The sequence below is a fragment of the Falco naumanni genome, chromosome 4 (assembly GCF_017639655.2).
Source record: "Falco naumanni isolate bFalNau1 chromosome 4, bFalNau1.pat, whole genome shotgun sequence".
In the NCBI taxonomy this organism is placed as follows: Eukaryota; Metazoa; Chordata; class Aves; order Falconiformes; family Falconidae; genus Falco; species Falco naumanni.
The window spans coordinates 111,362,872-111,388,994 of NC_054057.1; the positions used below are offsets into that span (position 1 = coordinate 111,362,872).

At 38.2% G+C, this 26,123-nt stretch overlaps 1 protein-coding gene across 2 annotated transcripts in view; it reads right to left on the reverse strand.

Annotated features, from left to right (window-relative positions):
• The window catches only part of IARS1 (isoleucyl-tRNA synthetase 1), a 112,320-nt gene that overhangs the window by 40,242 nt on the left and 45,955 nt on the right, over positions 1-26,123 (reverse strand). For both annotated transcript variants that reach the window (XM_040592501.1, XM_040592502.1), the window contains exons 15-19: positions 15,574-15,700; positions 10,597-10,670; positions 10,044-10,238; positions 4,311-4,397; positions 3,557-3,640 (exon numbers count right to left, since the gene is read on the reverse strand). In XM_040592501.1, the coding sequence (XP_040448435.1) occupies positions 3,557-3,640; positions 4,311-4,397; positions 10,044-10,238; positions 10,597-10,670; positions 15,574-15,700 (567 nt within the window). The remainder of the gene's footprint in view (positions 1-3,556; positions 3,641-4,310; positions 4,398-10,043; positions 10,239-10,596; positions 10,671-15,573; positions 15,701-26,123) is intronic.

Genomic DNA, 26,123 nt, shown 5'->3' on the forward strand with positions numbered 1-26,123 from the left:
TCTAGTTAACTTCCTCAATTATAAAAAGCTTTGGGCCCATTACAAACACGGGACTAAGGAGCAAGGCAAAATAGGCAAACCAAAGTAAAACAGCAGAAATTAACATTTTCAAGAAAAACACCCCCAGAAGAGGACAAAGGCTATACCTCCCACCAACACAAATGTGCCTTGGCTCCAGAAACAGCTCTGAAGGCATGAAGCTGAGGGTTCAGGTGATGCAGACTCCTCTGCCAGAAGCAGCCCCTCACAGAACCGTGCCCACCTCAGCCAAGGGGGTTCACCTACACAGAGACTCCACCCCGCCTGGGGACATCGTCCTCAGGTCACTCTCTCTCAAGCTAACTGTTCCTCATTTCAGAGAGACACAGACGTGTCCCCCAGCTTCCTCACCAGCTGGGAGTTTGCAAAAAAATCATCTTTATACTTTATCCCATCTTCTTCCCTAAACAAATATTCTGTGCATGGAGACAAACTGGTATCTATGAAGTTAACGCAAAAAGAAACCAGGTCTTTTGCGGATATAAAAAAATAATACAAACTTGATTTAGATACACCTCTTTTACTTTTCCAAATATGAAAACCAATCTAAGTATTTTTTTTTTAAATATTGCTGCATTTCTCAATAGAAATTTATTAACTCATCTTCTCACGTTTTATCAACTTCTTAAATTGTGATTCTAAACTAAGATATCATTACAGGCACTTCCTTTAGGAGGCTTTAAAATCTTAATGGGGTTTGACACAGCACATTGAAGAATACCAGGTCCTAAATTCTTCAGGAGAAGGTTTCTTACATAAAAGTGAATACACAAAAAAATAGATCTGCCAAAGTAAATGGACAATAATGCAGCAGAGAAATGGGTATTTTCAGTACTGTATTGAAAAAAAGTTAAACCTATCTGAATTTAAAATTCACAAAAAGTACAGAACAATTAAGCGTTAATACTGAACTACTAAGTCCTTACATGAAACCAAAATTTCTAAGTATGTATTTAAACCAAAACTCCCATTATGATTACTTATGTGCTTATTACTCATTATTTATTTCAGAAGTCAAACAAAACTTTGCTCTGAATACGAGAGCTGGACTGGCCCCAGGGGACACCAGCTACTCCAGGCCTTTTACCAGTTTGGGACTCACCTGGAACAACGACTACTTCCAAGTGCCCCCAGTTCTCCTCCTGAGGGGGCAGCAGGGCAACCCAGCCAGGGCTGTGAGGGAAGGACCCGCCACACTGCCCCGCAGCACACACCTCGGCAGCACCTGCTTCCAAAACCGCCAGAGAACTTCCTAAAATAGCTCTCAGCGTGAGAGATTATAGAAAAAAGTAGCTCTCCAAGGCTACAGTTTTATTTTGGGTTTGTTGTTGTTGGGTGGGTTTTTTTGTTGAGTTTTGGAGGTTTTTTAACATAGCAGCCCTGCACTGCCTTACAATATGTAAATATTAAAAAACCAGTAGTTTCCTGGATTATTCCAATGCAAAGAAACTTACATCTATTATATGAAAAGAGAAATATGACACCCAATGAAGCAAGAGTTCTGTCAATTTTGTTACACCTAGTGATATTAGCCACTGGGAAGAAAATAAAACTGTCCTCAAATCAAGCCAGTATTATCAAGTTTTCTAACAACGTAGGAGAAACAATGAAGTAACCCTCCTATCATGTCTCTAAAACAGTAGTCTGTGGCACTGTTATTTCTTCTTCATTTTAAGAACAGATTGAGAGGAGAATGTAACATCCACTTCTAACAGCAACACTTACCTCGGGATATATGAGAGCAAGAGGGCTTGCAAATACTATTTAACTGTTTTTGACCATTCTTACAGATTTCACACAGGATTCAAATTTCATGAAGTTTGAAGTTGGGTTGTTGAATTTATTGTGCTGTTAAAACTTCTGTTTGCCCTTTCCATTCAACTCCATGTTCATTTAAACAACTTCTATCTGTATTTTCTGCTGATCTATTTATCAAGCTACTGCTGAGAATACTTCAAAGCTGTAGTTAAAAAAAATATATATACATATGTGTACTGCAAAAGCTAAAGTAACTCTGCAGGGAAGCAGTGCCAAGGAAAAAAAACTCAGTTGTAGCTTTTTCTATAAACAGAACACATCAAGTGCTTCAGTGAATAAGCAGAGACAAGTGAATCACAGAGCTCCTTCCATAAATGAGCCTAGTCTGCAATGCTGTTTACTCTCTGTGTGGGTGTATGTATAAATAAATGTGACATTAAAGAATGAGTACACAGGCAGAAAAATGAATTAGTGTTTTAGATATCAAAAAAACATGAATAATGGAAGTGTAACTTCTGGTGTTTGATATTTTTTGGTTTGTTTTATAAAAAAAGGCAGATCTTTTCCAACATAACCATTACCTGCAATTTAGAAATTTCTAATAAGAGTAACTCCAACCCTCTTCACTCACATCGTTCCAGCTACCAATTCACTGATACTCTGCTAATACACGTTGACCATTTGCAAAGAACAATCTTGATCAAATTTAAGAAATCCACCCAACTCTCCACTGTAAACATATATAAGATAATTTACTAGGTCTTTTAAATGCTAAAGCTTGAAATAAAAAGGAATTTCACATTTGTTTTTTTTTTAAAACTATCTAGAACAAGCAACAATCACCTTTCTCAAACAAAAAAACATGGTACATCAAACTTTCATTCAGCCCAACCATTACATGTATAGTTTTAACATACAATTCAATGTGTAAGATGTAAGTTTTCTTATATATACCAAGAACTACAGGGCTCTTGAGAAACCTGTAAGTAGTATACTCCCGAAGTTATTAAAACGTCTTTATTGTACCTTTACCTCAAGGTAACACTTCATGCATGCTGTTAGCACATCTAGCCAAAGTACCAGGTGACTGCATAATTACATTTATACATTAGTATGATTTTAATGAAACACTTGAACTGCATTTAATCTGTTTGACCAGAACAATTTATATATACACATTAGGCTGCTCCACTTCTGCTCTTCTGGTTTCACTGCTATCAGGTACATATTATATACTTATATCAACAAAAATGAAATGCTTTCTCTTTAGAAAATGTACGGTACGAGCAGCAAACATACACTTCTGTGCATTACACATTAATCCTTCCCTAAAATAACGATTTAACAGTAAATCAACAGCGCTGTTCTCAAAGATTTTATTCAAATTTTCGCTGGCTCAACTCAGATGATTAGCTGCCCCAGCAGCCAGCGATGGCTCCAGGGGAAGCATTCTGTACAAATGGGCCACGCGTTTCTGACCAAAGGCCTCCCTCCCATCAGCACGTTAGCTTTGGTCGTTACCAGCCTTAAGGGAGATAGGACAAAGGGTACAGAAAGTCCAGACACTGTAACTATTGCCAGTTCTTTTGAGTCATCCATTCTTTCAGTTATTTGGCTGCCATAGTGCTCCAGAAGTTTCTAAAATTATCTTTCTTCCTACTGCTAATTGTCAAAAACCCCTAAGAAGGCCTCCTGGTAAGTGTCTCCTATGAACAGAAAGCTAACATATCAGATTGCGCATTAAACAAACAAATCCTACCTTAGTGCATCAGCTCCATAACTATTTACAATACTCATTGGATCAGGATAGTTCTTCTTCCTCTTGCTCATTTTTTGGCCATCACTAGAAAATACCAGAAAGCAGGCAGAAATTTCCAGAATTCTTGTAATACACTGATAAAGAAAAAAGGCCCCTCAAATCCAGCTTAATTTTTTTGTCCTATTATCTTCTTGGTAGCATAGGCATAATTATATATTAGCACATAATTTCAGCATGACTGTTGAACCCACAAGAGCAACTGGGAAAAGCCCAAAACCCCAACGCCAGAGACTCCCATTTTATGAAACTAAGCAGGAAATCTGTCCTTCCCTACCAAAGCTGAGGGAAGACACACTTGTTTTGCATCAGTCCCTCCAGCCCACTGAAAAAGCTTTATTTGAAAACAAAGGGAAACATATAATTAACTTAATTAAAATTACATCTGAAACTAGATTTATAATCTCCTTTACTCTCTATAACAGGTATAATTTAATTCCTATTCTGTCTTGTTACTCACTTGCTCTCTCTCTAGGAAGAGCTAATCCAGCTGGAAAAAACCTAGTGCAACTGCTAGCTGGGATGTGTAAACCTCACACTCTCAGGTGCCTCTTACCTCCTGCAACACCAATATCCCCCTTGCAAGTCTTAACAGCTCCAAAGTCCATTTCAGATTTAATTTACAACTCGCAGGGGCTTATCCAAAATGCTCTTTGACTAAAAATCTGTTCCAGAAAGAACTGACTGATATACGAACCTGGCAAGAACAAGGCCATTCACAATGACATTCTTGAAAGGAGGCCTTCCAAAGAGAGCAGTGGACAGCACCAACAGAGTGTAGAACCTGAAACAACAGACAACGTAAGCATGACACTGTGGATACGCCAAGCTGAAGTCTGCATGTCTTTCATTGCAAAAGAAGCTCCATTCTGTTGTTTTACTGTAGCATATGTATGTGGAACATTCACGTGGCAGACTCAGAGAAGAGCTCGTTGTAAGTAGACCTTTTTACTCTTTGTAGCATATTGTGCTGTTTGCTCCGCTGTGACCTGCTAGTCTAAGAAGGCTGAAAAACTGTAATAGTAAGCATTAGGAAGCACATGAAGAAGAAAATTGTAGCAGTTTCCCCTTTAATACAAAACAGATAATTCTGTCCCTGAACAAGCTCCCTGTAAATCTCTGAACAGAGAATCAGTCAGCAACAAACACAGCAAACAGGATGGGGAGGGGGGGGAAGAGTGAATGTGTGTATTTATCGGCCTAGCAGACAACACAGCCGCTACTGCTGGGAGCGTAACAGCAGGGTAGGAAAAGTGAGCAGAGCTTCCTACCCATCAAACCAACTTTGCTGGTTACATTAGCTGTCACCAGAAAATACAAGAATGTCGGTGTTCTCCACAACCAAGGGTAGTAGGGGGACCCCCGTCTCCCCCCACCGTTTTATGTGTTTACAATAACTCTATAAACTGTCTAGGACACTTAAAACATCAGTGCTGGAGCAAGTACAGGCACCTATTGTTCAATATATTGCTATATGATTGTATCTGAGAAATTAAGGGGAGGTGCAAGATGGTGTAATAATAATTTCAAACTCAGGAGTCGGAACCTTCACCAAAGGAGGTATCAATGAGCTTCTGTAACTGCACTGCTGGCAGCTACTTTTAAGACAATAACTGGGGGGCGGGCCACAGCCTTCCTGGTTAAAAATGAGTATCACACCAATGATTGCTTAGCAACCTTAGAACAGCAGATGATTATAAAAAAGCTAATTGATTTGGAATAAGGCACAGGAGGTTATGCCTAGAACTATGCATTTGCATGAAGATTTAGTCAAGAAACACTTAGCAGGGAAAAATAAGTCCATCTATATATTCCAAAGTAGTTTTTATCAAAAAGCTGTCCATAATTGCAAAAGCATTATTCTGACAGTTGAGGGTCCAGGGCTCTGTGAAGGTTGCTGTGCGCATTACAGCATTTATTAAGTGGTATACATCACAACCCTGATGCTTATCTCTCAGGCTTTTAACTCTCAAAATCACCTTAATTTACACTGCAGGATACTACTCTATTAAATTGCATTGTAATTTCTTGACTTTGCACTGCCACTCCTCCACCTGCACACACACCCATACACTAAAAATCCCCGCCTTAATTCTCAACAAAGAAAACCCCTAAACACAAACATCTGAGCATTTACTCAGATGATCAGCACCTCAAGCCCACAAGGCTGCCAGTTCATTACAAACATGTCAGTACTTCAGTATTTAGTATGAAGGTGCCTCATTGATAAATCCCCATCACTTCCTGCAAACTGGTTGCAAATTCTCATATTAGAGCAGTTGAATTTGCAGTTAAAAAGAACAAAGCAGAAGCAACTAAGATGACGTTTCAATACTGTTTGTCTTTGTCTGTCTGTACAGTTTTCCTATGGGACCTGAAAAAAATACATCCAAGAACTTTTCACAAATTTTATGTTGTGTTGCCAAACCCAACCAGCCTCAGCAATGAGGTGCCTTAGTTGGTGACTGTTATAAGACTGCAGATCTGCCTGCTTCTAGTTTTGTCCTTGCAGATATATAGCTGCCAGCCAAAAAAATAGTAAAAAACACCATTAACAGCACAGAGACAGAAATCCACTTCTTTGCTCTTCTCCCCTCCTCTTCCACTCCCCCCAAAGCAAGAAAGCATTCCCTGTTTTCTGCTTTCTTCAACAGTTGTGACTAAATTCATAATCCTGTGGTTCATGCCAAAAACCTTCAAGTATGAACTCCCTGTAGGCCACCACATCCTGACCACGACATGGAATCTTGTTGCATCTCTCTACAGACAGAGACAGAGCCTTTCCTACCAATCTGTCCAGACTGAGTGTCTTACAACCCAACTACTCTAAGGCTTTTTTTTCCTCTGGCCTTAACAAATATAATTCAGCTCACTCCCATATCCATACAGAAATTTTAAGATGATCACTCTCCTAGCCCATCACCTTGGTCACAATTTTCCCCTTGTCTCCCTCGATTTTCTTCTCTTCTCTGTTCAAACAGAAGCCACCAGGCCTCCACCTCCTGAGCATTCTAGCACCTACCAATCCACACTTCACATCAGCTGCAGTCTCTGACCTGACAAAAAAGACATTTTCATTTGGAATCTTAACACTTTATAAAGAACACTTGAAAAAAAATAATAATAAAAAATTCTAGTACTATGCTCTTAACACTCCAGAACTTACCACCTGGCTGTTCACTTAGGCCTGTGATATAGCACTGTCATACTAGCAGAGAGATACATGCGTATTCTCTTCAAAATATCCTCATTTTTTCCAAAGACTTAGGAAAAGGTAACTAAAAGCCTAACAGTTTTAGAATGAGAACCTTTCTAAAGAACCACCTGAGACAGCTTTACCTTTTAGCAAGAAAGCCCCACCATCTCACATCTTAATTCCTTCTTTCTTTCACCAAGCAAAAACGCTCATTGGGAAATCACAGAACGCTAGCTGCTACCAACGCACCAGCTCACGAACAGGCACGAGCACTGGGAAAGGTATAAGCATAGACCCACAGAGTCATTTAGGCTGGAACAAATCTTTAAGATTGAGCCCAATCATAAACCTAACACCACCAAGTCCACCACTAAATCATGTCCCTAAGCACCATGTGTGTATGTCCTTTAAACACCTCCAGGGATGGCGACTCAACCTCTTCCCTGGGCAGCCTGCTCCCCGTGCCTGACTGAGGCAAGCGTTTTGATATTCCACCCACAAACAGATGAGACAGATTTGGGTACCGTGAAGGCTTACATTAGCTCTTATGCTGATGTTAAAAACAAAAAGCAATCTGCTGCAGAGTGCGGTATGAAAGTCTCCATTTGCACATCGCCTACAGCACGCAACACAAGCGTGTGGGCTCCAAACAAAGTACAGCGGGCGCATGTCTACAACCACAGCCACCATCAGCATCAGCTTGGACTTCTGCTGTTATTTTTCCAGGGCCAATCTTCTGAATTGTTTCATTAATTCAACTGTTCAGCTTACTAAGGAAAAAAGGCCAACTTGTGTAAAAATTACAAATGCATTCTTTAATGGCATTAGAGAGCTTCACTGGATGCATATGAGATCAGACTTATCATCTGTCACGTCTCCCACACATGCTTCAAAGGAGAGCAGCACTAAAAGAAAAACTGCAGTAAGGATATGACACACACTAATCCACTGTGACATCCCAATCTCAAATAGCTAAACCCTGAAACCTAAAATTGATCACTCCTCCTATATTTTTACTGGAATTGTAACCACCAGGAATAAATTTTTGTATCCACATAAAAACCTCAAGCCATTTTTAATTCTGTCGAACTTTTACAATTCAATAGCTCCCCTGCACAGTGTAAGAATGATTACATGTTGTCAAAATTTTTTGCTTGCATTTTTTGGCACCTAAATTACAACAAATGCCCTTTTATCTTTTTAAGGTGTAACAGGGAGAAAATCAGTTTCTGACCATGCCTTTTGCATACATTTTATATTTCTTTATCATGTTCTTTTATTTATCAATTTTCTAAAAACAAATCACCAAGAACATCTGCACAATTTTTTTTCAGATAGAAAGAATAAGAAGGAGAGAAAGTTAAGTCTTTATTTCTCTTTTTGTAGGTATAATGAACAATGCTGCAGAAAGACTAATGTTGCAGAAAGACTAATACATGTGATCACTAATATTACAACTTTCAAGCTATTTTTCTCCATTCCTTCTTCATTCTAACACTGTACTAACCTCCTCCAGTCCCCAAAGCACAGCTACTGCAGAGTAAGCAGGTTTTCTCCCAGATAAACAAAACCTATCACACTCCTTCAAAGTGAAACAGGTATTATTTAAATATAATAAAGGAGATAACATTCCATTTAATATTCCCTAAATCAGCATGTCAAATTAACAGTATCCACATGCTATACGCAACAGTAAAGAAAACCAAGTAAATGAAGAAACACAGGGTTCACTGCCTACAGCAGATCCAACGCTGCCTGAAGCACAGCAAGCCCAAAATAGCAACCTGCAAATGAGATCAACGCGTCCCTCCACTGCTGGGCTTCATGCTACTCAACAACATTTAGCTGTATACTAACACTGAAAAGCACCAGGACTAATAAGCTGTGATACACAACTGTAGAGAGCGCAAGGTTAAAGATCAACACAAACAGATGGCCTATTTTGGGAAAAATAAATACAAAAATAGGTCACTATATATGTAAAAGGCCACTTCTAACCAGGTTTATCAGGTTGCCCTGATGCTGACCTATGTGAAGTACTGCATTGAGGACCCATTACAAACATCATGCATAGCACTAACTAGGTAAGTTGCAGCTATATTCTGAAAAGTATTCTGTATGCCATGAGGAGTCCATGTCCCGCTAAGCAAGACTTAGGTGGTCCCTCTCTAACTGCCAAATTTGCAAATGTAACTTCTGTTTTGAGGACCTAGATGGCTTTTTGCACCACATGTAGGGGGTTGCAAAGCAAAGACACCTTTTGCTAGATTCATGGATCTTATTCTCATTTAGTATCATGGCCCAAATGTTTCCTTACTCAATCCTCCTGGCTTTGAGAGTATGTATAAACCTCGCCCTCAGCTTCACAAATGTGCAAAAGCCCACCTCTTACTTCATTGTTTCAGTGGGTTGGTTTGTTGGGGGAGTAGAGGAGGCGGCAGAGGGAGGTGCCAACTGTGCTCCAGAGGAATTTAGTTTAATACCTCAAGTTACTGGATGGAAGAGTTCTACTGGTACGTAGTCAAATGCACTAATCTAGAAAACACAAAAATTCCTCTTAAAAACCTGTCAGTTTTCACAGCCAACCTCGAACTTCAAAAATAGAATAAACACTTAAAAATGCCAAAACTAAAACTGTATGTATGTATGCATATATGTATGAGAACATTACTCAGAAAATCTGAGATCAGAGAACAATTTTCATCAATGATTGAAAAGCATTTATCCAGAGAGGAATAAACTAAGCAGATTAAGTTTACAGTTAGGAAATTTGATTTTTGTAAACTATAAAATATTCACAACATAATGTCTGACTTGTTCTCTCCCTACTCATAAAAGCCCAAAATTCAATTTAATCTAGGGGGCAAAAATTACTAGCCTACACATTGGTCTAAAATCCTCAAAACACTGGCTTCCATTTCAACTGACTCAATTGCTGCTGTTTCTAGTAGATAACTCATGTTCTATGGTAGTTCAGCTACTGACATTCTTCCTTACCAGGCCAAAGATCTGCCCTATTACCTAACGATATTTTCCACAAGAGCCAAGACGACTGCTCGCTAACATGCTGTCTTTCTGAAACCTTTTTGTCACCAAGCTTTAGAATACCTTGAATTTTACTGTAAAAAAGAAATCATACACTTATCTATACAACATTCAAGGATCATCCAGATGTAACAGCATGGCAATAGATGCAAGGCAATATCATCACATAATAAAGCAGCAGAAAATTACCATCCTCTGGTTTGGTCAATGCCTTCAGCAATGAAGTCAGCAGGGAAAGCATCTTCGAGTTCTTTCTTGTTTTCAAATGGATAATGGACTTGTGCATAAGGCATGCTTCCGCTCTCAAACCAGCAATCAAAAACTTCAGGGACTCGGTGCAGTAAGCCCTTGCCACAACGTGAAGGGATAGTTAAGTGATCAATACTATGGGAAAAGAAAGATAGACAAATTCTAAACAAAAAGAAGATTCAGCCCAAAACACTAACTTTAAGCTAGACATTAGGTATGACAGGAGCTTTGGGCTTAATTTTAATGATTCTTCACAAAAGTCAGCATTTCCTTTGATAATTTTTACAATTTAAAACTATTTTAGAAATATATTTTTTTGCATTAACAGTGTCCAAGACAGCAGAAAGGAAAACCTATACAAGTTAACTACAAAACTTCCTACCACTTTTCTATTTTCCCTAAATCTGTTTCCTGGGGTTAAGGCAAAGAAAACCAGTATTTTTATGTCTGTTCAACTATTTTTAGTAACTAGTTCACAGCCTCTGTGACTGACCTTTCTCGATGAAGATCCGTGACTTTCACTCCAGACAGCTCTTCCAATTCTGCCATTGAACCAATACAAACTACCTGTAAGAGACAATCAAGAAATTTAGTCAATTATTTGCACACAGTAGCTTTTTTGTTTTTTAACATTAAACAGGAGACTCGTAGGTCAGTCAGTATCTTCTAAAATAGCTGATATAACTGAAAAGCTAACAAAAATTTTGTACAAAAAGCAGTAAATTATGTGAGACCACTGCCTTGATGTAATACAATCCGTATCAGAATACATCAGAGGAGACTCTGAAGAACAAGCATGTCGTCAGATATCAAAAAAGGTGGTGTTAATGTTGTTTGAAAAAGAAAAAACAAAACCTTAACAACCCACAACAAAATCGCTGCTGAAAATTCAGTGATCCTGACTTTTGCACAAACAGGAGTTTCAGAACCCAGGTTCCTCTTCTGTAGTTAAGGTAAGCAGCTAAATTGCTCTTAACTGAGTGTAAGTGTTCCATCCCGGGTACACTAAACTGTTTGTATGAACGGCATCGTATTTGAAAAGAAAAAAGGCATCACAGCTAACAAAGGGGCTATTAAGAAAGGTACAGATTTTCTTGGTTTTGTGTCAACACACTTATCAAAGAAAAGCAAAAAGCTTCAGGAACAGACTTGCATCAATGTCATGAAATGTTGATGAAAAATTATTCTGAAAAACTGTATGTAGGAGAGAAAGAGACAAGCAACGCTTTCTTTGCTTTACATTGTAATCAAGTTTAACCCTCCCAGAGCCCTGTGCCCTCTCTCAACTGGCAGGACTCACAAGCTACTGGCTGCAGTACAGCTCTGGATTTTGGAGATCCAGTCCCACATGCTATCAGTCCACTTCAGAATTGCCATGGAGAAAACTGTTTTTTCACAGATCTGACAGGGAAGGAGTTAAATGTATCAACATAAAGAAGCTGTAAGTAGACTAGATGTTTTTCACATAACAGAACTTCTGAAGTTGCTCTTAGGATACAGTAAGTCAGAGTACTGCCCAATTTCTATAGTTAGTCTTAAAGATATGCATATGTATACACACAGAAATTGTGACTAACAAAAAGGTTTCTGGCGTATTTAATTCCAAAAAACTGTCATGAATTACACTGAAAATAGAAAGTTAGTCTGATCTGGGTTTTAAGCCATGATTTTCCTAGCCTAATTCAACTGCAGATGTGCATTACTAATCACTATCTTTTCTTCTTAAAGTACTCTTGAAATCTAATTTTTTCATTACTTACCTGTCTTATTTTTTCTATAGGAAGCAAAGTGTTACAATTATTACAATACTCCAGTACAACAGCCTGCAGTTTGCATAGCAAACCACACCAGGGGATTGATCCCAGTTAAAAATGGGCCTTTACCAGCAAACTATTTTTAACCCAGATCTGTTCCTCATTCACAGTGTGGCCCCATAAGCAATCGTACAAGCTCAAGCAAGCAGCAGCAGGTGCTTAGCTCAGCACTGCTGGCAGAAGAGAAGGTTTTAATAGCAGCAAGTGTAAAAAATACCCTTGGATACACCGATTACTTCATCTCCACTAACCTTAATATCTGAACATACTTTCACTCTGTGCTCTGGGTTAAAAGCTGCCCATTAGTTGTTGCTTTCCGAACCAAGCATTTCAATACTTAAGCAAAACTGAATATTGGATGCATCTGCAGAACCGCACGCAGCAGAACATGGTCACAGAAGAAATAACCCCAAATCCACATGAAAAATCCAACCACCACCAGAGGAAGGCAGTTATCACCACCCTGAACATGAGTGACTGTCCAGGTCAGAAGGATGAGAGTTACTCTGCCCCAAGTGTAAGTCATTAGATACTTGAAGGAAAGAGAACAATACAGATAATAGATGCTAATCAAATCTAACCCAGTCGTTTCTGCAAGGAGCAAACTGGTTTATGCTCTCAAATTTAAGGTGTTGCTTTGGGTATTTCTTCAACAGCAGTGTCTACTTTAGTAGCCTGGCCCCTCTCCCTGCCAGTTCCTCCTCCATTTTATTTTTCATCCACATCAACTACAAAACCAGCTACATCAACATTTAATAGCAAACAGAAAAGACTGAAATAACTAGGCTGTGACTGGGGGCTGTTCAACCCTGCTTGAGCACCACAGACACCTCATGTGAAATCAGAGGTCAAGGTTAAATACTTCTAACGAAATGAACATTAGCATTATATATCGAGGATTATCCATGTAGATAGGAAGAATAAAGCCATCCGGCAGCATTCATGGACATTAATGTTGCTGTGACACAGTTCTGCAGTCCCTATTAAATAAAAATATTTGCTTTTATTGGTTTGTCATTTCAGCTCTGTTAAGTACCTATAATTGAAGAATAAGGAGTATTCATACAAAGACACAAGTCTACGTAGCTCATGAGTATATCAGCAAGACATTCTGGGTTCTTCAGAAAGCATCTTCAGCATAGTAATCAGTCACAGAAATGACTGCTAAGGTCAGCTAGAAGTGACATTCTTAATGCAGCCCCCAAGCAGCCCAGAACAGAGCTAACGACGTCCCCTCACCCCTCAGGAGAGCACAGCCCGAGTCCTCTCGTTCCAAATCTGTTATGCAAGACAAAGTGCACCAGAACTAGTGGAGGGTTAACAGTTTATGTGAGCGACAAGCAATGAAACAATCAGAGAATTTCTGTAACATGACTGAATATTTAATATTATAATTTGTATGCAAGTCCTATAAAATTAGCCTATGTCTGCTTTATCAACTTGGGTGCTATATTAAAAAAATTTATTATCTAATCCAAATGAGATGTGTTCCTCCACTGAGGAAATAACTGAGATTTGAGAGCTTAAAATGATAAACTGTCAGCAAAAATGTGGTAATAAATACAATTTTCAAAATGTAACTTCTATTATGCATTTCTACCTGATAATTATGCTAAAATAACACTAAATAAAAGCTAAAATAAAACTGTGGGAAACCAGATACTGATTTGTAATAAAATTCAGTTTAATACCAATTAATTCACCTTACTGTATATTAAATAAGAAAGTGTTACTACTTCTCCAGGATTTAATATGCACAGCATAATTGCATGTGACAAAGTGTTCTTTTGAGAGCAAGACATGAAGAGAAGGCTCTGCAATTTCACACAGCACTATGGTGCAGTAAAGCTGAAGTCAGGAAATTCCAAGTGGATGTTACTTCTATATTAGAGTAGATGTCACTTAGGCCTTAAGTCCTGCATCAGTTCCAATGGTATTTAGTTTTCAAGCTATATCCCAAATGCGTAAAAGAAGAGCGAATGTTAAAAAAAACCCTGGCTTGAAATCTAGCATGGTCTAGAAGCCGAACTTGACTACTGAAGCATGACATGCAGACTCTAGAGTAAACAGAAACTTATAACATCTACGGATAAAAATAATAGATCGGGGTATTTCTATCATTATTCAGAAAACAGAGCCCTGAGGAATATTTGCAGCTAATTTCAAAGGAAAGGTCATTCTTCCAAGCTAGACATCATACTGTTATTAAAAACAAACAAATCAAACCTAAAAAATGAAAACAATCTGTACACACAGGAATACAGACATGGGGAGACTGGACAGAAAATGAAATATTATTTGAGGCAGGGAGTGGGAGTAATGCAACCTTTACACAATCTTTTTCAGCTGTAGAATGAAGTCTTGAAATACTTTAGCATAAACTGAAAGCCTTTGCTTTATCTAAAAAAACCAAACAAGGGACTTAACACATTTATTTGAAATTTTTAGGTATAAACTGTCAGTCTTCAAACTAAACTACCTGTTATATGAGAGACAGAAGCACTTGGTTTGCAGTAATTTACAAACACTTTCATGACATAAATAGAATTTAAATGTCAAGGCTTTCTTAGATGCTTCTTGCAATTACGATTTAAGTATCTCCTCCACACCCCCAATATATCCCTGCCTATCAGCAAGATTTCCAGTGAAGAGGAAATTAAAAAAGCTTTATGGTGCACATCTAAGCAACAGTGCAGTTTAAGGCAATAAAATACCTTCCTAGCACACATTTTGCTAGTTGAGGTCTTCCATATCGAAAACAAAAAGTAAAGCTTTTTTAAATCAAGGGAAATAAAAATAAAGGCTTGGGATGCTGCCATCAACTATTTACCTTCCATGGCCATCCCAACATTTATTACCATCTCCTATTTCCAGCATGAGGAAGACTTATCATACCTGTCTGATGGAACTAACTCACATACCAAAAAACCCAAGCAAACAAAAAGACCCAAAACACCAAAACAAAACACCAAAAACCCCAAAACATTTTATCTTCAGAAACAGTTTTAAAACTTGCTGGTTTTACACTTACAAAAAACAGTCACCAAAACTGTGTAAAGTATTCCCATGTGCAGCTAGCTTTACGCTATCGACTGCAGGGTACCTTCCAACTTCAAAAAAACCCTCACTTCCAGCATTCCCATTATAAACTTTCATCATTCCACTAGATTCACATTTCTACAGCCTGTTACATTGACATTTGTAGCACTACGCATTTTCCCTGTTCTACTATAGAGGACTTGCTTTTATGCCTTCAACAATTCATTTGGCTTGAAGCAACAGACCATCAGAACTTCAAAAGCAGGCTGAAAGGACTGAGTAAAAAAATATCTTCCTTGCCATTTTCTCAGTGCATTTGTTATTTCCATTAGATTTACCATCACTGCAAATTCTTCCAGAAAAGATAAGATAAATTCTAATATAAAAACTAAAAAAAATTGCTTGCACTTTACAAGCAAAAGCAAAGAAAACTTGTAGGTACACAAATGCACATACGCATATGCATATACAATCACCTATTATAGATATACATATACTTTTAAGACATACTAATAGAACTTAAGACTGCAAAAGCCAAAAGATATAGCAGTATCAAAATAAAAACCCAACATATATAGACAGGCTTTTCTTCCAACTGGAAACTTTTGTTTTCTTACCTCTTCAAAATCGTCACTGACCCACAAAGGGATGGGTGTTCCCCAGTACCGATTTCTCGATATAGCCCAATCTCGTGCGTCTTTAAGCCAGTTTCCAAAACGCTTCTCCCTCACAAAATCTGGAACCCTGTTCCGAACACAAGAAAAAGCATTCCTTAATCAATACACTCCACTTAAAATATAACCGTCCTTACTAGCTTTCTTTTATTTCATCCACCAAAAAAAGTTGATTTAAGCATCCTGCACCAGTTGGAACACGATCACATTACAGCACTGGCTACCGCAAGGCCTACAGACTTGCTGACAAAGACGTAACGCCATTTTGTCTGCCTTCCTCCGACTGTCAGGTAAGCTATAGAAGGGAAAAATGCCATGCTTATTTTACTCTAAAATAACTTAGTAAAAACTTGTGCAACCTACAATAGATTCATGAAGGATGAAACAATGGCCAAAAATCCTCGGGACAGTCCAACGTTGGAAGATCATGACCAAGGGTGCATAAAAACACTACTACTTGGTTTTGCATACAGGAAAAAAAAAAAAAACACAACACACCAGTTACTGATTTTGGTGCTGAATGAAACTAGAAAGTTTCAAAAGCCTGGCATAGTAGCATCAAAGGGCACCTTGCATTATGCACGGCGATCCACATAACTGTACATTATTTTTAGACTTTGAGAATAAAAAAAACTCAGGTTCATACATCCTACCAAAAAAAAAAAACCTTTTTAATGCTATTTATCATCCCCACTTTTAATTCTCCGACTAAAAATCGAAATGTCCATCCATCCCAAAACACAAAACCACACCAATACTTGCTAAAACCTCATTTTGAGCACTAATGGGCTCTAAGGGATGTTATAGACCAATTTTCATCCTATGAAAGTGTCTTGGAGCTGAAAGGTTAACAGCAGAACCTGATGCCTAGCCAGTTTCCTGGATATGCTAAATGGCCTGATTGTTTGATTAAGAACCAATTATTTGCTCTTATGATGTAAACAAGTAATTACCTGTTTATACAATTATTATATAGCAGATGAGAAAAAGCAATGGGTTTTGAGGTCAACAATATATTCCATGGTTAAAGGAGCATTTAAGAAGACCAATCTCAAATGAAACTCACAGGAGGAATAACCTCAAGACAGTATCACAGAGGCTGTGAATGAACAGCTAACAATACAAGCAACTATAGAACTGAGTTACTGAGCGACCCATGGCAAGTTTTTCTAGCTTTGTAATTCTAGTGTAACTAGAAGGGCCCTTCCCAAAGTTTGAGCTGGATTTAGAGACCCAGAGTTTCTAAAAGAGGAGCAACCAGACTACAGAACACATATGGTCTCTTCTACCTTTTCTTTCTGAAGCTCTTAGTCCTGTGTCAATTTTTTTTTTTGAAGAAGAAGAAGAAGAATGATTCTTAGAAACAGATCAGCCCCAGGAGTAACATAAATGAAAGAATCTTTTAGAGGAAAAAGTAAAAGAATGGATTCACGTGACACACCAAGGTTAGACTTGGCCCAGCAACGGGACATCTATAAAATTCATGAGCATCCTTAAAAAATGTACTGATAACAATAAGAGCTACTGCCTTTTAGAAGTTTTGCCCATGACAATGGCATGTGGAGATCTGAAGGCTTCTTGATGCCAAGGTTGTCTCAGGTGGATAAAACTTCCTGGTAAAAGACTCACTAAGTGGCAGCACACAATTCCACAGCTTCACTAGTTATTCTAGATTTACTTCCAGCTGCAAAGTTACCTTCTGTAATATTCCTTAAACAAAAATGTAATATAAAAGAAAAATCAAAGAAACTCAGTGGTTAATGTTTCACATGACATCTGTATCCCTGCTTTGAAATTTAGAGATGTTCACAGGCTTTTGCCATTTGTTTTAGAGTGGTAGTCATTACTATTAACTTTTTGTGGTGACCTTAAGAGACCCTCTCTCCAAACACAAGTGGAAAATGTACTAAGATCATTAGCATTTGCCTAACATTCCACTAATGTGGAAAACTTCTCTTTACATCACTCCTAAACTAGTTTCCATTTTTCAGAAGTTGTTAGACACTGATTAGCTAAAATTATTAGTCCCACTTAACATAGCTAGAGGCTGAAACAATCCCCCAATGACATTAAAATGCTAAGAGTTTCAACTCTGCCTCCTCAAAACATGCATGAAAAATTAATTTTATCCCCAAAGTGGACATTAACCACAAAAATGTATATGGCATGATCATTCTCTGTCTCTCTGAGCTATGAAAGCATATAATTTACCTCTTCTGGTAAAACTGTCTGACCCTGCTGCCAGTTTTTAGTGGAACATAAAACACAAACCACTTCATCTACTATGAACCACATTTGCAACAATGACTTATGGCTCTTTAGAGGTACAATCCAGAAATAACACTGACACAGCCATCAAACAGAGCAAAAAGAGCCCGTATGTCAAAAACATTGAACTCGTCACTCAAAGCGGTACTTAAACAACGGGCCCTTACCACCGCAGAGATGCGGCCCACCGGTGCTCCCCACACCCCCGGCAGCAGATACAGCCTCCACCGAGGACCGAGCTAGAGGCAGCATCTGCAGCAGAAACAGCCTTGCCAGTCACACAGTTCAAGACTGGAGCCAGCGTCTTTTATTTAGTCTCACTAGATTTAGCTACAGATATCTCAGTCTGACACTTCTGACTTACCTACATATCATAAGGAAAAAAAAAACAACCAAAAAGTCAGAGGCACCTTCTATTTAAATGTTTCACTGGGCAGGAAAAACAGAACAGAATATTCTCAACAATGATGTTACTAACACCTGATCATTATGTTACACCAACTCCAAGTTAGTGTTTCTATAGGTCTTTTTCCCATTTCTTTTTAATTCTCTTCTCTTAGATATTTTCTTGGTGTACTGTTAAATTTTAATAAAGATAACATCCTGATACACATGTATGTTACTAATTAAGGAAGCATTTTTTACTCTTCCATTTACACGAAGCAGGGATTTCTTAAATTTGCAGATTGTTTTGTTTTACACAACTAAGGAGTGTGAGAGCAGCCAGAGGAATGCTGCCCTCCAGTGAATTCTGCCCCGTTTTCTCCTGTGCAGTCACTGAAGATACTTGGCCTCACCCCGAGACTACACTACATGTTTAATCTATCAGCCCCAGAGTCTTCCTCATCATTCCCAGTTAGCTTTTCCCATCTGTATTCCCAAGTACAATGCAAATAGAATTGTGACTTTGATAAGACTGTGATAAAACCATGAATCGCTACTGATACTGGTCCCCAGCTTTCAGGAAATTTGGGGTTTTGTTAAACATCACTTGACTAAATCCAAAAGCTGACAGTCCCCTAAAGTTAATAGCTGCACAATTCACCAGACACTGACCTCTGCATGGAAACTGTCCTCACAGCATGGGTATTTAGAAGCTTGAAAAAGACTTACAAAAAAAAAAAAACCACACACGCCACCAAAATTCAAAACCAAAAGCAAGGCCACCCACATAAATATTCCTATTTTACAACACAGAGAGACATCAAAAAAAACCCTTTCCAATATACCAACTTACATGCTTTCCATGTTTGATCAGGTATCCATCATAAACTCCCCTCAGCTTGAAAGCACAATTTGTGTTATGCTGGTGACCGCTGAATTTGCAGTTGGCTATGGTGAGCAAGGTGATTAGTGCTACAGCCTGTTTAGAGCAACCCACTGCTAATGGCACCAAACAGATGCAGATCTCCAAAAAGGTCAAGCTCCAGCACCGAACAGTTCCACAAGGTTGCAAATGAAATCAAAGTAGCAATTCCTCTCCCAACGCATCCTGCTGCAGCTCCTAAAACTGTGCTGTTAACAACAGGGGGGTGTTATTTCCCAACTGGCCTACGACTTGTGTTGATTTTCACTTTCAAATTTCTCTGCAAAATCACACAGATAGGACTTCATACTTCTTAAATATTTAGCGAGGTTAAGAAGGCTGCTGTCTCAGCAGGTCATGAAGCTCTTGATTCATGCATGTAGAATAGCGTGGGATACTAGCTGCTTCTACTTTCTTGGCACCCAGGCTAGTGCACTAAAACTGCAGGATGCAGACATTTCAGGAGTTGAAAAGTTCAGGGAACTGAACTTCATATCACAAAGGGATAAATATTGATTTGTCAAATCATAAATTAGGAAGAATTTGACTGAAAGTACATCAGCTTCAACTTGTTTGAATGCTAATTTATATCATACGCTCCCCATAACAAAACTCTACTGTAACAGGTCAGAGGTGATGAAAATTAGTTATTGCTCCGATTTTGTATGTCCATTTTTGACCATTTGTTCCTATTTTTGAAGCAGATTCGGGGTTTTGCTAAATCCATGCATTACTAAGTCAGCTGCACAGTGAACTCCCACATCCTTTCTTGGTAGCTGCTCATTTTCTTTGTGTCTAAAATAAAAATTCCATTTGACAAGCAAATAAAAAACCCACAAAGAGTAAAAGAAAATCCAGTCCTTTAACATTTATTAGTTTATCACAACACAAACAGTCATCTTTGCTTTCAAAGTCTACGTACTACTGAGCATCCAAGTCACACAAGCAAAGTGGGGATAGATTGGCAAATAGAGAATTAGTGGCCATCTTCAATCCCAGAGCACGAATGGGTGCACTAACAGCAAGTTACCATGGCTGCTGACCCAGTGCCTTCTCATCACCAATTAATACCAAAGGAACAGCACCAATTAAAATCAGTATATTTGCTTTCTGACTCTTGTCTCCAGAAAAGAAATGTGCAGGATGTAAAAAAATTACATAATCCAGAAGGAGCCTTATTAAAAGGATCAAGACATCTGTTCCTTTTCTGTTCCTTTGAAGCATCTCTCCTGTGCTCATAACACAATTGCAAATACTGAATTTGACTTATTATTCCATTCCAAAGCTCAGATGTGCTCTGCATGACTCCGAGTTGGCTCACCTTGCCCTAGTCGCAGGATACAGGAGCTCTGTCTCCAAACGGTACTGTCCCTCTTTTCTGTAAATATGAATATCACTGCTGAAATAAACAACTGTCAAATACTGCCACAGCAGAAGCCTCATATGTTTTATCATAAAACTTACCATTAAAAGCTGTTTAAGATGTTACACAAAGATACACTAATCCTTTCTCACTTAATTATTCTTCTCATCAGCTAATTTTATTCATTACATTCCTTGAAAAAACACAGCAACTTTAAGTACTGGATAATATTTACTTCACAATTACTGACTGAAGAAAGCTCTCAGCTTATGAATTATTTGAAAAACAGTCCCTAAGAATTAAGACTGTAAAGTTGACAAATAAAACACTACCTTGAAGAGTGTGAATTATGAAATCTTATACCAGATGAGCACATTGCATCCGACATGTTTGGTTCTGAGAAGATGGTCCCAGATCTATCCTTTCATTTGTCAAGCTGGTAAGATTTTAAGCAACACCTGAAATCAGTAGTCACTTGTATGACTGAAAAGGAGAAAGTTATTCTTCCAGAAGACAGAGGAGTTGTAACAGCAAAACCCAAGCTAATCAAGCAGTTACTCTGTGTCATTAAACCAAGTATGTATGGAATTACTTAAATTCATAGCAAAACAGCCGGGTTTTTTTGGTTTAGGTATAGAGTTCACTTTTTAAACATTAACCAACCCTTAGAAGACAGTCTTAAATTCATTATGTTAATTTACTCTAATAACAAGCCTCCTTCAACATGCCCTCAAATTGATTTTTAATGGTTTTTAATTCAAGGAGATAAAATAAGCAACTATTCATGCCCTTTTGACACTTTAATTAGTGCCAATCTGTATCATGGACCTAATTACACATTGGGGGAGGCGGGAGGGAAGAAACAGGAAGAGAGAGGAAAGGTCAGTGTTTGCAAAGCATGCAAAATTTCCACTGCAGCAGACTCCTTCTCCTCCTCAATTCACAAAAGCCAATTAGAATGGTGCACAACCACATACCCCATGAGTTCAGGTTGCCTCCACAGTGCAAAAGAATTTTCTGCTTATACGCAGCTTGTATTTGCTAAATGAATAGCACTTTCAATCATTTTGATACAGCAATGTTTTTCTTCACTCCTTTATCCTGGTTCCCATAGCAACAAACACTTCCGCGTGAGACTGCAATGCTGCTGCAGACTGCATCACAACCCTGCCGTCAGCAGTGCACAGCTGCTTGACAAGTCAAGATTAATTGAAGCCATAACCGCCAATTGTGTGATACACATCAAAAAAATCCTGATACATTTTACTTGTATGACCCAGACATCACACTAATTGCTATTCAAATTCTTAATCTTATCAACAATAGCAAAAATCCCTGCATCCTGCAGCCAGTGAGAAATGAAACTTTCTTTCTGCATAGTTTCCTTTGGAATATTCTGACGTATTCCGTTACAAAGTACTTCCATACTGCATTACCACTTAGGTTTCATTTCAATTTATATATATAAATATGTTTGCATTCCTATAACCGTGACAGACATTCACCATGCTGCACGTGCAGCTAGATTTACCAGCTGCCTGAGAACATGGTACTATAATTCTTAGTGAACTGACATTTGGAGTCTCTAGTAAGCGATTACTTGAGCCAAACAACAAGCTTTTGATGGCCATTCACTGGGACAGAAAAGATACCTGCTGTATTCGTGATACAGCCAGCAATCTCTGCTCAAGAGGCTTTGAGAGGAAATTGCAAATACAGGACACGGCAAAACTCAAGCCATCAAAATCAACTGGAACAAGCCTCAAAATTCACTTCTAATCCTCAACTACGTCTGATAACAGCCAGTAATCAAATTTTCCGAGTTATGCTGCTCTGAATTCGACAAGCACAAGGCTAACCCTGCAGAAATGTTTTTCACCTCCTACTGTAGGCAATGGCATTACCTTGAATCTCTCCTTGGGAAACGTTGCCATCTAGTGACTACCCACTGCTGTACCCATCACAGGCACTACTAGGGAGAAGACCCAATCCATATTCACGTTTCCCCAGTAAGACAAGTGTGAGTGATTATTCAAAAGAAGAGTTACGGTGTCACAGTCATATTAAAAAAAAAATACACACAAAACATGCAAACTACTGTTCAGATAACACGTATTTATTAACGTTAGTAAACCAGGAAATACCCTATGAGACATCCTAAAAAAAGAAAAGCAGGAAAGTGAAAGACTCTGTAATTGATTTTCCTCCATTATCCTACAATTCTGGTGTATCTTAAAATTCTGTTGCCTGCTACAGACTCTGATTTCTCATCTGCACAAAAACTACAAGTTTAGTAGAACAAACGTTAGCTTTCCATCACAGAGGGGCCCTACACTGCATCTCCGGTATACCTACCAGCCTTTGGGTTTATGATACCAGACAGGCATCATTTGTGATCAAATCACACCTCCAACAGGTGGGAGAGTCTGCTGTTCAGAAAAGGCTGTGGCTGCTCAAAGATTAGAAAGACCAAGATCAAAAGCTTCTCAAAAGATTAATGTGTTTGACGCGTATGAAAACACTTGGTCTTAGAGTGCTCATATAAGGAACAACAGGAAATGTGTGCAAAATTCACACTTTGTAAACCCCGAAATTAACTTCTAGCAAAACGGCCTTTGGATGTTCTGCGTGCCATTTTCAATAAGGACATATACATAAAGCTCTTATTATAATGCCTCAATTTTCCAATGCCAAGAAGACAAAAGAACAAAAGACTTGGCTTCTTTGAAGCCCCTCACTGTCTTCTGTCCCTGCTTTCCTTCCTTCCACTGAAGCTCGCTCATCCACTATGCTAAGTGCTGTAACATCTTACATAAACAATGTCAGAACTGCACAATAGTCTCTAAACCTAGAAACTTGTCAACAGTTACAGGTAAATCTTTCCAGAGTTACTGAAGTAGAACTGAAAGTGAGGGCAGTTTTTAAAAAATAAAAATAATTTGGAAAAAAAAACCACAGAAAAAAAGAGAGAAAAAAAAAGAGTTCAAAGCTGGTATTTAAATACATATTACAGCCTACAGAACTTTTTCTATCAGCCTACAAATATAAAAAATATTACATACACTGCTAGAAGTGTGAACTACAACAGTTTAGAAACACAAGTATAAACTGCACCAATTTAATCTTTAAAATAACCTATAAATTTGTAATTTATACCAACTTCGAACTCCATGATGACAAGAGTTAGTCCTGTATTATGTAACAGGATCTAAGGTGGCACAGTCCAGCTGTTTGTGGCTATATAGGAAATATTCTTTCAACAAATAATTCTATAAAATGATAGTTACAATTAAGGCTGAAATCCAGACTACTTGCACCAGGGACCCAGGTCTGGTTGCTGCATCTAGATCTCCGTATCAACATAACAGGAATCCCAGGTCTGACAGCCCTGAACTGCACAGCAGCTGAATTTGCCCCTCTCTTTCAAGTACCACAGTAGGAAGTTGTCAGAGTATGAAATACAAGATGAGTTTTTTCTAAGTACATCATATATATGTTTTTAATAATCTCTTCTGCCAGTTGTGTGATAAAAAGAACATTCAGTAAGGGGTCACGGATTAAAGACTGAAACACAGCCTTTTAAATGCCATTCCAATCCTTTGTCGCATGTTCAGCAACACCCAGCTCAAGTGACTTTCCACTCTGATCGCATTAAGGTTGGGAGAAAGAGGAGGGGTTTTTCGTTTCTGATTTCATAAAAATGCTGGCACATTACTCATGTAATCATTATTGAAAGTCACAGTTAATTCTGAAAAATGAAGATGCAGTTGCTGGCTTTAATAAATTTTTAATAACTATGGCTTTATCAGTAGGCTAATTCATTAAAAAACTAATTAGAAATGCAATCAGGTTGCAAAGTTTGTCCAACTATGTTTAATCTATTTCATCAAAAAGGATATCTATAAAGAGTGCAGCTATTCTTAAGGGACAGTACACCTATCAGTCATTTATAGGAATAAAAAAGCAATGCAGTCAAACTCATTTTGCAAAGGTTAATGTAGTCTGAAAAGCATTTATCCCCAATTTCCTCATTTTCAGGACATACTGAAGCTCTAGAGAGTCCAAAAATAATTTTTTTTAAAAAGCTAGGTATTATTCCTGTGACACTTTCAGAGATCAAGTCTCTTCAAAAGCAAAAGAAGTAGGTTTTGGGAAGGATAGAGTTCCCAAAATTTAAATAAATGAATACTGAAGAAAGCTAGCATTCTCAACACCAGCTTACAAAGTTATACCACAAATAAAATTGACATCAGTGGAGAACATAGGAAAAAACCACCTTAAAAGTAATGTCTTTCTTTTAAAAGGCTAAATTTTAAAAGCCATTTTGTTATACCTTTATGTAACAAAAACCTTCAAGTTTTCTAACTAGTTATTATGGAATCATGTACTGGAAGTATGTATTAATATTATTTTATTAAATATTTAGGGATAATACAGCTTTACTTGTAGCTGTATTCCCCCTCAAAAATATTCTCAAAATCTCTAAGACCATACTGTTTTGACAGAAGTCCTGAGGAAACCATTCTTTGATCAATTAAGGCAGTTCTGTTGAGACTCAAGAATTGCCTAAAGGACAAACAGTTACTTTAATTCTAAGGATGTTGAAGATTGCCAATCAATACAATCACCTGCCCTTCCCATCCAACCTCTGCAAAGGCAGCTTTCATATTTGGTTCCACTTGTATCCCCTACTCAAGGCTTAGAAAAAGCACCACTTAAAACCCAAATATGTAAACAATTTAAGGTTCAAGCTATTTACTAATCCTTACTAACGTTTCCTGGATGAGTGGAGGTCACTTAGCAGTTTCTTCTTGAAGCTTTGTTTCTGGAAAAGCAAAACCATCTCAACCATACAAACACTTCCTTAACAGGATCACTACATTTTTTGTGTGTTCATGTAAAAACTAAGTATGCAGGTCTACTGTCAGTCATCAAAACAGTAAAAGCATCTTGAGAAAGCTAATTAAAGCTAAGTACAAACACTTTCACCCCCTCTTCAGCTTATTTTTCCCCAAAAGAAGGATCACAGTATGTTCTGTTACAGAAAACAGAAAGCAACACTTACTAATCTATAAAATATTCTTACATATCCAGACTGGGCATGTGCTTATTAGCAAGCCAACGCGGCAGCATTTTCGGACAGTCTGTATCATGGATCACTAACTTTTCCCACATATTTCAATATTTACAGTGCTTATACCACATAAGCAGTTATGCAAAAGCTGCTCATGGAGAATTTAATTGCTAATTACCGTCCATGAAAAAACGCAACATAAGCTGTAAGCGCTCACTGAAAGTTGAGTCACCTTCTTTAATATCCTCTCAGTTGCTGAGCAGAGAGGCGATCCCAGCTCTCCTACAATCCTCATACAGCGAGACAGAACAAGTGAAACGTCACACAGTACAACTGCACAAGGCTGTAACCTCCACATTTTGCCCACCTGGTCTCAGTTTCCCAGGCACAAACTGTTTATGAGAGGAGGGGAAATAAAAATAAAGGTTATGGAAGTGGATAAGGTAGGGTCCTTTTGTTACTAACACACCACCGACCCATGA